The sequence below is a fragment of the Mizuhopecten yessoensis genome, unplaced genomic scaffold, assembly GCF_002113885.1.
Source record: "Mizuhopecten yessoensis strain PY_sf001 unplaced genomic scaffold, ASM211388v2 scaffold10275, whole genome shotgun sequence".
NCBI classification, from domain to species: domain Eukaryota; kingdom Metazoa; phylum Mollusca; class Bivalvia; order Pectinida; family Pectinidae; genus Mizuhopecten; species Mizuhopecten yessoensis.
In genome coordinates this window covers 3766467-3781716 of record NW_018408465.1, presented here as the reverse complement: position 1 = coordinate 3781716, position 15250 = coordinate 3766467, and the positions used below count along the sequence as shown (strand labels likewise).

Genomic DNA, 15250 nt, shown 5'->3' with positions numbered 1-15250 from the left:
CAGTTAACCTTGAAGACGCACATAGATTCCATTATGGTGACTTTAGATATCCGAATACTTATATTAGGGATGATGACAATCACCAAACAGTCCACTGCAGTACGAATCACCATCAATGCACCCATTGGACAAATCCAGGGATGGTCTGAAAATGGCTGTAACACGTTTGTTGGAGTTCCCTTTGCCAAACCAGCACAAAGGTAAATATATTTTATAAACAAAATAGTTGGTTAAACTTTCTCGTGGTTCAATTGTAAGATAAATCATTGGTATACATTTCCTTGGACTTGTGTCGGTAAAATAAATAGTACAGTATTTCACATATAATCTCAATGCGAGTGTAAAAGCATACAACGAAAGTCCATACTTATGCTGTAAACAATACATTGTAAGTACTGTTTAACCCTTGCACCACTGTAGACCATAATGGACTCATCCACATACATGTAATTGTATGGTTGAGTTTACTAACGTTATCTAGGGATGAAAGGGTTAACGTGTTTACCTGTATGTAGAACATAGTGTTTGTTTAATGTGATTTCTTAGATTCTACTTTTTTCATATGTTAGAGGTACATCATGGGGAATGGTCTGATCTCATTATCGCCAAACTGTCAATGTCCCATATACTGAACATGGGCATTAACTCACAAATTCAGCATTAGTTAGATTTGAAATGCTGAATAAGTTGGAGTATGGACATAAAACAATGTCATGTACAGTATAAAACTAAAGCCTATCTAGCATTTTCGTCGATAAAATAAAAAAAAAAATCGTGAAATTACAAGAAATAACGCGAAACTTCTTAAAAAGGTTTGTAATTGTCAGTTCAGTTGAAGATGAATGAAAAGCAGACTTGGGTTAAAATTCTTCTAAAGAACCCTTACGTCAGAGTTTCCTTAATTTAAAGTTATACAAAATGTAAATAGACATGATTAATAATGAAACGCGTAACAGGTTCAAAAACATGTATTTGTATCGTATATAACTTCATGTAATAATCTAAGTCGATCCTTCGTTGATTGTATTTTCCCCTTAGAACAGCTCCCCAGTATGTATCTACAGGAGCTTGTTACCCTGTATCAGCCGTCACGATCACTGCGGTCGGAGACAGAATCATTGTTGTGTGTCCCAAAATCTCGTACTGTGACCTATGGAAACCGGTGCTTTGAGAGGGTTTCGGCCACGTTGTGGAATAGCTTACCATCTGTTATTAGAAATTCAAATACCCTGGCCAAATTCAAGAGGGACATCAAAACACACATCTTAAAGTCTGCATTTTAAGCTCTTTGCAAAGACGTCATGTAAATACCGCCCTTTATTTCTTCATTTATGTGAACATTTCGATGATTTCTGCTTGCTAAAATGTATAAAAGTGATTGTAAATCTTTGTTTTTGTTTCACAATTATAACAAATACTATTATCCATTTGTTGTAAAGTGCTTTAGAGTAATTTTACAAAGTATATAGGGCGCTATATAAATGTTGTATATTATCATTATAGATCTTAAAACAATCTTGATGCAGGTCATATAAGCTTATCACCTTTTTCACGTGACTATTCTGGAAAAGGTCATTGTAACTTAAGGATCTGTGAATCTTTTCACAAAAAATCTTACGAAACATTTTACTAGTATGAGCAAACTTACGATTTTGTTCCGTTTCACAAAAATTCTTACGAGAATCTTAAATGAAAGATTGTTTGTGACTTTACGATAGATTGACCCCTCTCTTAAGTGTAAGCATGTCTGCTGCGTTTAGTTTGAAAATGAATTAAAGAGCGATGCATCGTGAACAACACAGACGAGGAGGACGTGTTCTTATATATGTAAAAAACAATATTATTGCAAAACGCAGAACTGATCTTGAATCTGATGATGTTGAGGTTGCCTGGGTAGAAATTAAACTACAAAACAAACTTATACTTGCTGGATGTTTATACAGGGCTCCAGATTCTAAAGCCAATTACTGGAGCAAGTTAGATGAAGTCCTTAAAAAAGTCTGTGATCTTATTAAATGTGTATTTCTGCTCGGTGATATTAACCAGGATATGTTACAATCAACCCCTAATTCCCATCTTAAAAGATTAATGACCACATATGGATTGGAAAATATTATTAATGAACCTCCTTGAATAACCTCCACATCATTAACTTCCCTAAAGTCTTTAATGTAGCTGTCCATTCTCCAACTTGTAGTGACCACTATGCTATAAGTGCAACTATTTCATACAAGACACTTCGAAAAACTGCTTTTAAAAAAAACATTGATATATTTTAATAATGCAGACTTTGTTAATGCTAATCATTATCTTTCAGCAATTGACTGGGAAGATGAGCTCAGTAACACAGATAATATTGAAGTTTAAAATGAAATTGTTTCTAGTAAAATTATGACATGTATTGCGAAATACCACATAAGACTGTAGTAATAAGACCAAATGATAAAATATGGATGAATAATGAAATCCGCCTGAAAATGAGACAGAGAAATAGACAACATTCAAAGGCTAAACAATTTAATACTCCCACTTCATGGGGAAAATATAGACAGCTACGAAATACAGTTATTACCATGATTAGAAATGCAAAACAAAATTATCTTTCAAAATTACAAAACTCTCTTACTGACAAAAGCATTCCCCCTGGAAATTGTTGGCGAATAGCCAAATCTGTTATTAATTCAAAAAATAAAAATGATACTGATTATCCTTTGGAAGTAAAGGCGAATTGAAAGTACATCCTTTAGATAAGTCTGAACCATTTAACTCTTTATTCACATCTGTTTCTACAACTGATAAAACTATTGAAGACGTCCCATCTAATATTCCTCCTTTGCCCCATCAACTATCAAATATTATGATTACTGAGCAAGATGTATGTGACCAGCTCCATCTCATTAATGTCAAGAAGACCCCAGGTCCGGACTCAATTCACCCTAAATTTATCAAAGGTGTATCTGAATCATTTGTTAAGCCTTTACATATTCTTTTTCAATAAATCTCTGGAATCTGGCTATTTACCTCAAATCTGGAAAAATGCTAATATTACTGCTATTTTTAAGGGCAAGGGGGTGAGGAGTGATCCATCTAATTACAGACCTATTTCTATCACACCATTATTTAGTAAAATGCTTAAAAAGATAGTTTTTAAATATCTATTCAATTATCTGTCAACAAATAATATAATTTCTAAATATCAATCTGGAACCAGCTATTAACAGTATATGATACAATACTTAAACAACTTAATAGAAGAAAAGAAGCAAGACCATTTTTTTGCGATATTAGCAAAGCATTTGATGGGGTTTGGCATGATGGACTTGTATATAAATTAAAAAAAGTATGGCATTAAAGATAATGTGCTTAACTGGCTCTCTAACTACTTAATTGATAGGCAGCAACGTTTAGTAATTGATGGATTTCAATCTTCCTGGAAGACTTTATCAGCTCGGGTACCACACGGCTCGGTCCTCGGTCCATATTTATTTCTTATTTATATTAATGACTTAGAAAATGAAATTCAGTCTAATGTCAAATTTGATTCTGATGATACTTCATTATCTGTGCTAATAGATAATGATAAAATAGCTGCTGCTGAAGTTTTAAATAATGATCTTAACAGAATATATATGTGGGCAAATAGATGGGGTATACTTTTTAATCCCAACAAAACAGAAGCCCTTCTAATTTCAAGCAAACATAATACTGATGAACTACATCCTGACCTTATATTCATTAACAACATTGTGGCAAACGTAAAAAAGCATAAACATCTTGGAGTTTTTCTTAAATGTCATGGTTCATGGTCAGACCACATCAATTTTATTGATGAAAAAACATATGAAAAATGAATCTGTTCAGATCACTTAAGTAAAGGCTCGACAGGAAATCTTTAGAAATAATATACAAATCTTATATTCGTCCAAACCTGAGTATGCAAGCGTTTTGTGAAATAATTGTAATCAGACAGAATCCGATCTTTTTGAATCCATCCAGCTAGATGCTGCGATAATAGTTACTGGATTACATAAGGATACTAGTCATGCTGTCATTTATAATGAACTAGGGTGGGATACACTTAAGAAACGCAGAAATGACCATCAACATATGCTATTTTTTTAAATAACAAACCGTCATACCCCTAATTATCTGTTTTGAAAACATTGAACCTTATATTATAAACAATGACTTAGTGACTCATGATATTCGACATCAACGTATATTTCAAACACCCATTTGCAGAACTAGTATATATTTTAACAGTTTCTGGAATAGATTCGATTGTAATTATTATAATTTGAGGTCGCTAAGTGAACTTAAAAAGAAACTCGTCCATCATGCCATTCTTCATAATGCTGAGGATACGTGTACAAATGCTTTTAAATATGGAGGGACTAGATCTTTTAACGTCAATTTATGTCAACTTAAAAACCATGCAAGTCAATTGAATTCTGATCTTTTTAGAAACCACCTTACTAATATCCCATCCTGTATATGTGGCAACCATGACGAAGATGTGGATCACTTCTTTCTATACTGCCCTGGGTATATAATCCAAAGACAAAACCTATTAGATTCTCTGTCTCATTTGCAGCTTAGTATTTAACTAAACCTACATTTAAATCTCGACTAAAACCTGATTGAACATTTAGTAAATAATATCAATATACTAACTAGAGGAAGTAACCACCTTAGTCATGATCTTAATTCTGCTATTTGTGTCTGGGTTCAGAAATATATTGAGTCTACTAATAGATTTTGAAATAACTGTTAATTCTAGTCCCAATGTGTATGTATACATGTCTATATGGTTAATACTTCAACACGGCTCCTGCTCTGGATGGTCAATGACTGGGTAAGCACACAGTGGTGGTGTGTATGGACATTTTAGTGCTGCCTAGTCATAAGCAGTAGTGGTGATGGAGGACTAGTTGGTGTCACAAATTATTCAACTAATAATATTTAATATTTACTGTATTGAATCGAGGTTCCAGTTTTTGATATTAATATATGTTGTAAAATTTATAAAATTTGATTATTTACAAATGCAGTATACACACATGGCTTTCCATTTTGAAATATATTTTATATATACTGGTTTCTATATAAAGAAAAAGAAAAAAAAGAAAAAAAAATGTATTTGGGTAAGCTCAGTATTTTGATTTTTTTGATTTTTTTGATTCTGCTTAGTTCAGAGATAGATAGAGACTATTAAGTATTAAGCATTATGTACTATTTAATGTTCCAAGCCAGTGCTAAAATGTTAATATCTAAATCATAATTGTGTTATTGTTTGAAATGTATGTAATCCAAGGAAGAGGGCTTGTATAGACATAGCCTGTAGCCCAATCCCCATTGAATCATTTAATTTAATTAAAGATTTTGAAATGAAATGAATCGTGAAAAGGTTTTTCGAGGCAGAATTAAACATCGCACCTGAGCATGCACTTAAATGTCGATGTGAACAACTTCCGAATACTTGACTGAAATGTCTATAAATACACATTGTTGTATACACGCCTGAATGACATCATGCAGCGACATTTGTAACGTCATCAGGCCTTCTGTGGTTTTGTTCACAGGGCACCTTCAAGCATTTCACTAATTTGCAAGTAATGTAAATGTTTATTTGTATTTGTTTTTGTATTCTGATGTTACACAAGACGTGCTAATACAAACAGCTCAAATTAACCGCGTGTATCAATGAAATAAACGATCTTCCTTATTTTTGATAGATTCAGCTGTTTTTGGTAAAGGAAGTGATTACTTATGTTTAGGTTAGATGGCTGGGGTCGGTTGAGATGATGTAAATTTATTCAATTGATACTCAGTCCTTAACAAATTCAAACTTAGGCAGGATCAAATTAAATGGGCTTACTCTGATATAGATGAGTATCAAAATGCCGATAATGGATGATTTCCTACATTGGTGCATGCTATTTTCATAATAAATTGAACAATATGTACTTGTACAGCACAAATGTTCTTTTTTGTGTCGATTTACCAATTGTAATTGTATTCACTTACGCTAAAATGCTGAATTTTCCATCCTGGGGGAGGTCAATTTCAAAGTAAAACCTTACCATGTTCAAGAATATGCCTTTCAACACTTACTCATGAAGTTTATTAAGTTCGCGTTATGTCGCGAAAGTTTTACGATATTATTATTATCTACGAAAATAAGCTCATTTGGTACTCTCAGAATCTGATTAATTGATGATAATTTTTCTTTCTTATGCTACGATACATCGACAGAGGTACATTATAAATTCTTTGCAATATCTTACATTATAAAAGCGTTACTTACAGTGTAATTGACTTACATTCTGATTTAAGATATATTAATACATACATTCAGTTATGACGTTGTCCACCAGGTGGGAGGACCCTGAATACCCAGATTATTTTCTTCAACATTCGTAGCAACAACAACACCTCCCATGTGTGCACAACAGCTGCTGCCGTCTTTCTGTCTTTATAACATCTTATGCAATTCACAAGTAAGTATCAACTACCTTGATACATATCACCTTTTACTTTAGTTAGTGATTGCCATAATGGTATGATTTCGAAATATTCTATTTTTGTGTGTGGTATGGAGGTCGATGGGTTTTTTTTTCGGTTTTGCGCCTCATTGTGTCGGTATCAACTACCCCAGTACTTCTTTTGAGAACATGACATTACTTGATTTGACCTAGAATTACATGGCGAATTTCTCCAATGAGGCAAAAAGATACCTACCCTCCCGAAAGACCTGGCCTTATTCTCTTCGTTCTTTTTCATGGCGCTCGATATAAATCTCCCATTTTTCATATGTTGTTCAAGTTTGATCATTTTTCAGTTTCAACTATGTTTGTATCATTTTCAATAATTTCCGCGTTGCTATTAAAATTAATTTCTCTATTTTGATATCTTACATTTCATCATTGATCTTGAAATGTATGCCTGTGAAATGGTAATGGTTTTATTCCAGTTATTGGTAATTTGTATACACACTTTAATCATATTCGAATCGACTTTCAACAAACTATGCTAGACATGTAATGGAAAAAGAGGGTGATATAGCTGACGTCAAATTAACTGACATGTGTATTTCAGTTACCATTCCGTTGCATGACGCATGCCTCGTCAAGGCTGTATCAAAACTCGCAAAAAGCAAAGAAATTATAAAAAAAAATGTTTTGGTCAAGCTCAACCTGACTGAAAATGTCGTTGATAAATGTAACGCCTTTTTTCAAAGAAATTGGATTTAAATAATAAAGCACGGTAATAATATCATGGTTAGGTATTTCATTGCGAGCATTCTTTAATGATCGCGAATAAAGCTAAATTAAATCACCAACGAATGATGCGAATTATAGATACAGTATCCATTTAACTTTATCCTTGTCGTAAATCACCTTGAATAAGAACCATCATATCACTGTTACTTTTAAATAAGATTTTTAACTTTCCCATTTGGCATCCTATCGCTATTGAAGCTAATAAGAAAGACTAGTTATAATTTGATATATATTTAGCACGAATCGTGAATATAATTTCTAAGTGAATATTAGTGGTATCCAGTGTTACTATAAGGACGTCACCATAGTGATATCGTCCTATTATATAGCGTCATTTATGATAACAAATGGTTACATAATGGTATTGATATTTAATGTAATAATGTATATACAGCGAACGTTTTCTACTATTTAGAAGCATATCTAAAGTGTTGTAGACTTATGTGTGTAATATCTCCCTTTGTGACGTCACACAATAATACTAAAGTGTTGTAGACGTATGTGTGTAATATCTCCCTTTGTGACGTCACACAATAATACTAAAGTGTTGTAGACTTATGTTTGGAATATCTCCCTTTGTGACGTCACACAATAATACTAAAATGTTGTTGACTTATGTGTGTAATATCTCCCTTTGTGACGTCACACAATAATACTAAAGTGTTGTAGACGTATGTGTGTAATATCTCCCTTTGTGACGTCACACAATAATACTAAAGTGTTGTAGACTTATGTTTGGAATATCTCCCTTTGTGACGTCACACAATAATACTAAAATGTTGTTGACTTATGTGTGCAATATCTCCCTTTGTGACGTCACACAATAATACTAAAGTGTTGTAGACGTATGTGTGTAATATCTCCCTTTGTGACGTCACACATTAATACTTAAGTGTTGTAGACTTATGTGTGGAATATCACCCTTTTTGACGTCTGACCTTCATGGCAATCTCAGCACTTTTGATTTCCTTTCTTCTTTTTCCCAAATATCCATGAAGTGTAAAATTGCTAATAATAAGAGCGTAGCTCTCGGGCGCCAAAGGCGCCCGAGCGAAGCTCTTTAATGGTAACACATGCGTGCGTAAAAAGAGTTGCTTCCCTTTTCTACATCTTGCCTTTGAATTTATTTTTGAGTGTATCCTTGAAGCAAAGACAATTGTGTTTCAACCCAAAAATGAACATCTTCAAATTGTGAAAACAATACCCATTTTTTATTACTTGTTTATTTAGATAAAAACTAATATACATTCTGTGTGAAAAAAAATCTATCACATGCATTTTGATACTAGCAGGCATGAAACGTCGTTCAGAGATTATCATACGATGACGTCACAATCACGCCACACTCCATCGGCCTTCATCTGTTATTTCCGGAAGGATGAAAAATAACCGGAAAATCTTGGAACTGATGGCCGTTGCTTTTATGTCTCCATGACTTTTTAATTTCAGTTTTTGCCACAGGCACAAAAAGTAAAAACGCGGATGTTTTCTGAAGATCCTTTTTGTCATCAACCAGCGTATATTTAATTTTCATCGTCTTAAATTTCATCAGCTTTTAATTTCCATTTGTTGAGGATATGAACGAAATAATTAACATTTTTGAAAGTCCGGTTATAGTCTTTACAAAATATATGTATGCATCACCACTCATTAAAGAAACAATGGATAATTCATTTATGTCAAAATCAACAATCACCGCCCTTTTTCAGCAACGTATAACTTATAACAAGTTACAGACAGAAACTGTTTGATTTTATTTGGCATCATTACCTGTCAATCCTCAGTGACAGTTACAAAATTTGAAATTTAATCCGGTGTTTCAGGATGGAACAGGAATTCTAAATATCGATATAACGACAATCTCAGTTACATCAAAGTATTACAATGTTTTTTTGGTTTTTTTTAAATTTAACCAACATCTATATACATTTATTTTTATAGACTTATCGTCAAATATGTAATATGCACTTTTTTCTATAGCAATTACCAAACAGTTTTTTCTCACCTTATTTCAATCATTCTTTTTGTGACCTGACGGAAGCACACAGAGGATTTAATTCTTAATGTGGAAGGAAACCGGAGTATCCGGAAAAACCGGCGTGGTCGGGCAAGTAACCAGGATTAAGCTTTGTAAGCTGTTTTTACTGATGGGTGCAATAAAGTAAAACATAAATGTGCTAAGTTTGAATGCTTAGTGTTCTGTGGTTTAATCTGGATTCTTCTCGAGTGGATGATATGTGAACGGTAAAGGCCGTTAGAGACTTTTTGTCTGAAACTCGATGGGATGAAAGATTTACACATAGAACACTGGCAATACATCTTACACATATACTACATTTTCAAAATCTTCTAGCTGAATTGCCTCATTTTATTTTTTCATATTTTGATGTTGTTGTATCCCTTACTTTTTATCACTCCTACCAATGATATATATATTGATACTAAATGGTTCTATACTTCATGCAACAGCAGCAGGGTATGAACAGGGGGCACTAATGACTTGCAAAACAAAAAACAAAAAAACAATTGTAGCAATTTCTCTGTTTAATATATCATTAGGGCATTGCTTTCCTATTACTAATTAATTATGACTGACTTTTTAATATGAGCATTGTATAGCTAAAAATATCAATTAAATATTTATATGTAATTGAAACATACATGGAATTATCTCCCCTATACCATCTGCTATATATATATATATATGTCTATGCTACCTATTATATATGATTTGCATCAATATTTTCTTACAAACCATTTCATTCATCTTTGTCTTTGTCATGTCAACCTAAGGAGAGAACTTATATAGGCCTAGCCTGCTGTTCAATCCTATTGTTTAATCAATAAAATATGATGAAATGAAAGTAACCAGGATTGAATCTGGTCATCTTGGTGAAGATGAGTGCGCTATCCATTGCGCCACCCGACCAATCATATACGATACGCACAAGAACAAATATCTGCTTTAGCTTTGAAAATGGCGTCATTGATGCAAAAATTATATTGTGAATACATTTTTACCAATCATCAACGATGCAAAAAATCTACATACGGGAGACTGGGGCTAGTTCGGGGCTGATATTTTTGTTTTTGAGCTAATATTTACAACTTTAAAGATCTTAGCAGTTTAGTTGGCTGGGCAATCACAAGAAGAAAAAATGGCAAGGAAAACTGTAATGTAAAATTACTTAACAAGAGAAAATTAATTTAGAGAAAAAAAATCATGATCTCGCTTCTAGTTATGCGAACTTTCACAATTTTTGTTTACGGTCAAACGTATAACACACTGACAGCTTCAAATGATATACATGTACATAAAAGTCAAGCCAAGCACGCACCACTATATTGCTGTACGATAAGAATTTATTGAAATATCAATTTGTGCCCTATTGTTATGTCGGTCTTAATCGCATTAGAGTTTATGTTTTATTGTTATCCCTCGACTAGCTTTTAAATAGATTTTATCTTGCCTTATTCTGAAAGCAATATTATCTCATTCTAAATCAGTAAATATCAGAGATCAACAGAAGCTTCGCTCTTTTAAGGCTTTGCCTTTTCATATTATATTTGACCTTTTCCTAACAGAACTTTTACCCCTTTGTTTCTTTCGGTTTTCGGTTTACACATCGATAGACCATTTTATTGTCTTGTCCAATCCTTATAATTTAATAATAAAGTTAGAAAGGAAAATTTCTATTGTATTTTTTTATGAATGGCGCAATTATTTGTATGTTGATCAATCAGATGCAGTGATTCAAATCCCCGTGAGCGTCCAGTGACGCGCCATTCTTGTTAAGCCAGATTTTTCTACATGCTCATTGACAGATACTCATTCAAATAATGACGCTAATAAGGCCATGTGTATATCATCAGTAGGAATATTTCTATATCATTAGTTCTAAAATCAAATCTAATGCCCGAATTTCTAAAATCAAGAAACATGGTTGCAGATGATATTTTGACAGATGACTACTTTTTTTCTGAAAAAAATAGTACTTTATGTATAACGTCGTCAAACCAAGTTCTTAGTTTTTTGGTCCATCACTTGAAAGACTGTAAACACAAACCGATGAAAAACGTGTTACAAACAATTTTTAATTATTGTTTCATGTCGCAGAGGACTGTCTGTTCTTGAACATTTACAGTCCAGCGAAAGCCAAACAATCAAACACCAAACCAGTCATGTTCTTTATTCACGGAGGGGCGTTCAAATACGGGATCGGTCTTGCTCCTCTCCTTGATGGCACCAACCTGGCACTAGAAGGAGACGTGGTGGTCGTTAATATTCAGTACCGATTAGGTAAATATTTATTTATAGATGCAACCATTTTCATGCTCAAACTCAGATTCTGTGCTCAAGCCCAATATTTTTTACCGTGAAAAATTAATAATAAAATTACCTATTTTTCCAAGATATGGAACTATTTTGTAGAAACGGAAAGCTAAATGCTATTTTCAAAGTTTACACTTGACTTTTTGACCATATAACATGACTTAAGTGGGTTACTAGAAATTTACTCGAGCACAGAATTCATGTTTTAACATAAGAATCGCTTCATGAATACCGGCCCTGTAATATACCATGTCAATCAACTGTCACGACCAACCAAATGTAGGTCGGCTCGATTAAAGATCACCGTTAGATTTAGGTAAGTCAAAGGTCATGATCAAGGGTCACATAGATCAAATGTAACGTTGGTAAGGTTATGTTTAATACATGTTACGTCACAGGCCGAATGTTAGGCATATTTACAATAAGGAGTCATGCAACCTGAGTTAGTGATAGTAATGTATAGGTATGGTTATGACCTAAGCGTTATGATTGTATTTACCTGACGTTAGTTTGTGCTTCTTTATAGAAGTTATATTATATATATCTATGAACTATCTTTCTTTTTAATCATTTAAACCTGGTTCTGTGTCCATAGAAAAGACCGCGATTAACAATAAGCACACGCAAAATCATATAACATTTAAACTTCCTGTCTGAAAAACAAATCCAAAACGTATCTTCCTCATCACTGACTCGTGTATCAAATAAATGTATTTTCCCGCAACACAAGGATTGTTCTCAATTTGAATATTATGATTACGATGTTCCATATACCTTGAAATAACATGTGCATCATGTGGCCTCCATCAAACTTAAACTTACCACAAACTGGATTGTTAATAAGATCAAACCCAGGGATACACCAATACATAAATAAACAAATAAAGCGTTTTAAGTCTTTTGAAAGTTTGCTGAAACAAATTTACCGAGATACTTGTCCGGAGTAATCTATTTCGTTAATAGGTTACTCGGCGTTTTATTGATTTTTCGCTCGAGTGCTACACCGACTTGTCATTTTTATCTCTTGTTTTTGTTGTTGCCGACATACAAAACCCAAATCGGAGAAAATAAGTATACAGATATAAGAAGTGGCTATAAGTACATCAACTGATACTTTCTTAGAAAACGGTTATTGTCTCCATTCATATAATGACTAATGACCATAATATGCCTAAATGCAATTGTACATTTCTTGTTAAGCTGATTTTGAAACCTTCATGACTTCTATTGGCTTCCATTACCTTGTTCGGATCTCCACCAAAAGCTTCAATATTGTTATGCACCCACTTGAGAGCCATTCGCTGGTCTTTGATTCCGTAGTTGCCTGTCAGGTCATCATCAGATGATTGTGTTGATAGGAATCCGAAAACACCTACGACCAGGACGTATTAAAGTCATTCTTTCTGCTTGCTTATATAAATCAGTTAACCAATAATTAATAAAAATAATAATTGTAAAACAAAATATATCTACACACGAACCTGATATCAACAGCATATACGAGCATGCATGAATAAATACAAACGAATGTTTTGGTTCGGTTGTTTTCTTTACAAATACACAGATCAAAATGATACACTCAATGTATGACATAACTCGATGGACAAATGAAGCATAATAGCGCATTCGCCCTTCACCAAGGGGGCCGAGGTTCCATTCCCGATCGGACATGAAAAGTTTTGGAGTTACCTGCCCGACCTGCCTGGCCAACAAACGTTATATATAAAATAGTAATAACCTGTCTCATAATACTTTTAAAATACTTAAAAATTATATTTAAATATAATACATGACTGGTCAAGTCGGTTAGGGATAGAGAATCTGACTTCTGATCGAAATCCAAAGAGGTCGTGACATTTTGTCATCATGGATCAACCCCTCTATCATTGTAAGAGCATATTAACTCGTTAGTAATTTTAACTGAGCTTAATTACTAATAAGTTTCTATGAGTTAACACAATTATCTTAAAGACTTGATATTTAGTGATCATATTCTGACAAACTATCTTTTAGTCTTTATGACTTATCAGGGTGTCAATAATGTCGCACGGTCTTAAGTAGATCCGATCAAACGTGTTACCGTTGATAAACGTAAGTAGGCAAGTATGAGATACTGTTGTATTTTATCAAAATAAAATATTAAAGACTCAGTCAGTATGAATATAAAAAATATGCTGACTCCCTACAAGGGCGTCCGTAATTGAGCGGTGGCTTATGATGTAAATAAAACTACCCTGCTCCTTTTCTTTTTTAATCTAGGATCAGACATTTTAAAGTCTACAGTAAACTCGTATGATATCATCAATATTTTTTGATGGATGAAAACATGTTCTTACAAATGTTACGCATTGGTGTCCTAGGTGACAATCTTTGGGGACAGTGCCGGCGCCACGTCAGTAGCGATCCATCTGATAAACCGGAAGTCGGACAACTACTTTCGTTCCGCTATTATGCAAAGTAACCCATTTTCTTTACTATTCGAACCGAAAGACGATGCTCATTTCCAAACGGAGGAAATCGCGCTGATATTGGAATGCACAATAGCAAATACGTCAGCTATGATAAGTTGCCTCAAGACAAAAAGTGAACAAAATGTGATAGCAGCTATGGCAACGTTTGATAATGAAAAAATAGAAACTAGTCAAAGTTGGATAAAGAACCAATACCAGCGCTGGGGACCCGTGATAGATGGTGATGAGATTCCTATGAACCAGTTTGACGCATTTGCGCAAAAACTTCCGAGCAGTCGGAAAAGGATACTGCTCGGTTCAAACAGTGACGAAGGGATCACTTTCGTTTCGGATACAGATTCAAATGCTCCCTACTTTAAAATTTTAGGCATTATTCGCCAACAAACGCGAAACAGCAAGGAAGCTCCAGCAGCAGCACAATTGCAGAAACTGTATCCAGAACGAGGAGATTCACGGGAAGTACTAGCAAAATCTGCCACCGATTACTTGTTTATGTGTCCCGCTCGCAAAGTAGCTAGTGATCTGACACGCGCAGGAAACAGGGTATGGGTGTACCTGTTGGCTCAACCTGTGTCTATGCTCAAAGGCCTGGGTATTCCTGTGAAAGCCATCCATGGTGTAGATCTTATATTCCTCTTCAATAATATAGAAGACATCGGGTGGTTTTCAATGACATCGGAAGAAAAGGAGATTTCGGCGCAGATGATTCTGTATTGGAACAATTTTGCTCGCTCTTGAAAACCAATCAGACCAGTAAAACCAGATGGCAATTGGTCCACGGTTAGTAAAAAATCAGCAAAACATCTCGTTTTCCAAGCCCCTTCCAATGTTTTGTCTGATTGGTGGACAGAACATGGAGCGCAATGCGACTTCTTGAATACGTACTTATAATACATCGGGAGAAACATAAAGCCTAACCCTATCTTTAATGGTTTTATTGAACATGAATAATAAACAGCTGCAAGTCAAAATTTTGTTTTGTTCATCTTTAATAAATAGTATTCGTTATAGGTGACAGGTAATGGGGTTAAACAGGCAGATAGTTCACTGCTTTCGTAATCCAGAGAATACTTTAGCCCCTTTATATTATCAAGATTACTAAAATCTTTCATATCACCCTATAAATTGTCGTAACTTAATTGGTTCAGACATGTCACGAGTTG

At 34.0% G+C, this 15250-nt stretch overlaps 1 protein-coding gene across 1 annotated transcript; it reads left to right on the top strand.

The window, feature by feature from the left end:
* Window positions 1–14066: 14066 nt before the first annotated feature.
* LOC110459927 (acetylcholinesterase-like) lies at window positions 14067–14825 on the top strand. Its single transcript, XM_021512436.1, has one exon. The coding sequence runs from the start codon at window positions 14067–14069 to the stop codon at window positions 14823–14825; it is 759 nt and encodes a 252-aa protein (XP_021368111.1).
* Window positions 14826–15250: the final 425 nt, after the last annotated feature.

What these genes read in the sequence shown, in the direction of transcription:
- LOC110459927 (XM_021512436.1), top strand. Translation starts at nt 14,067, where the DNA reads ATGCAAAGTAACCCATTTTCTTTACTATTCGAACCGAAAGACGATGCT.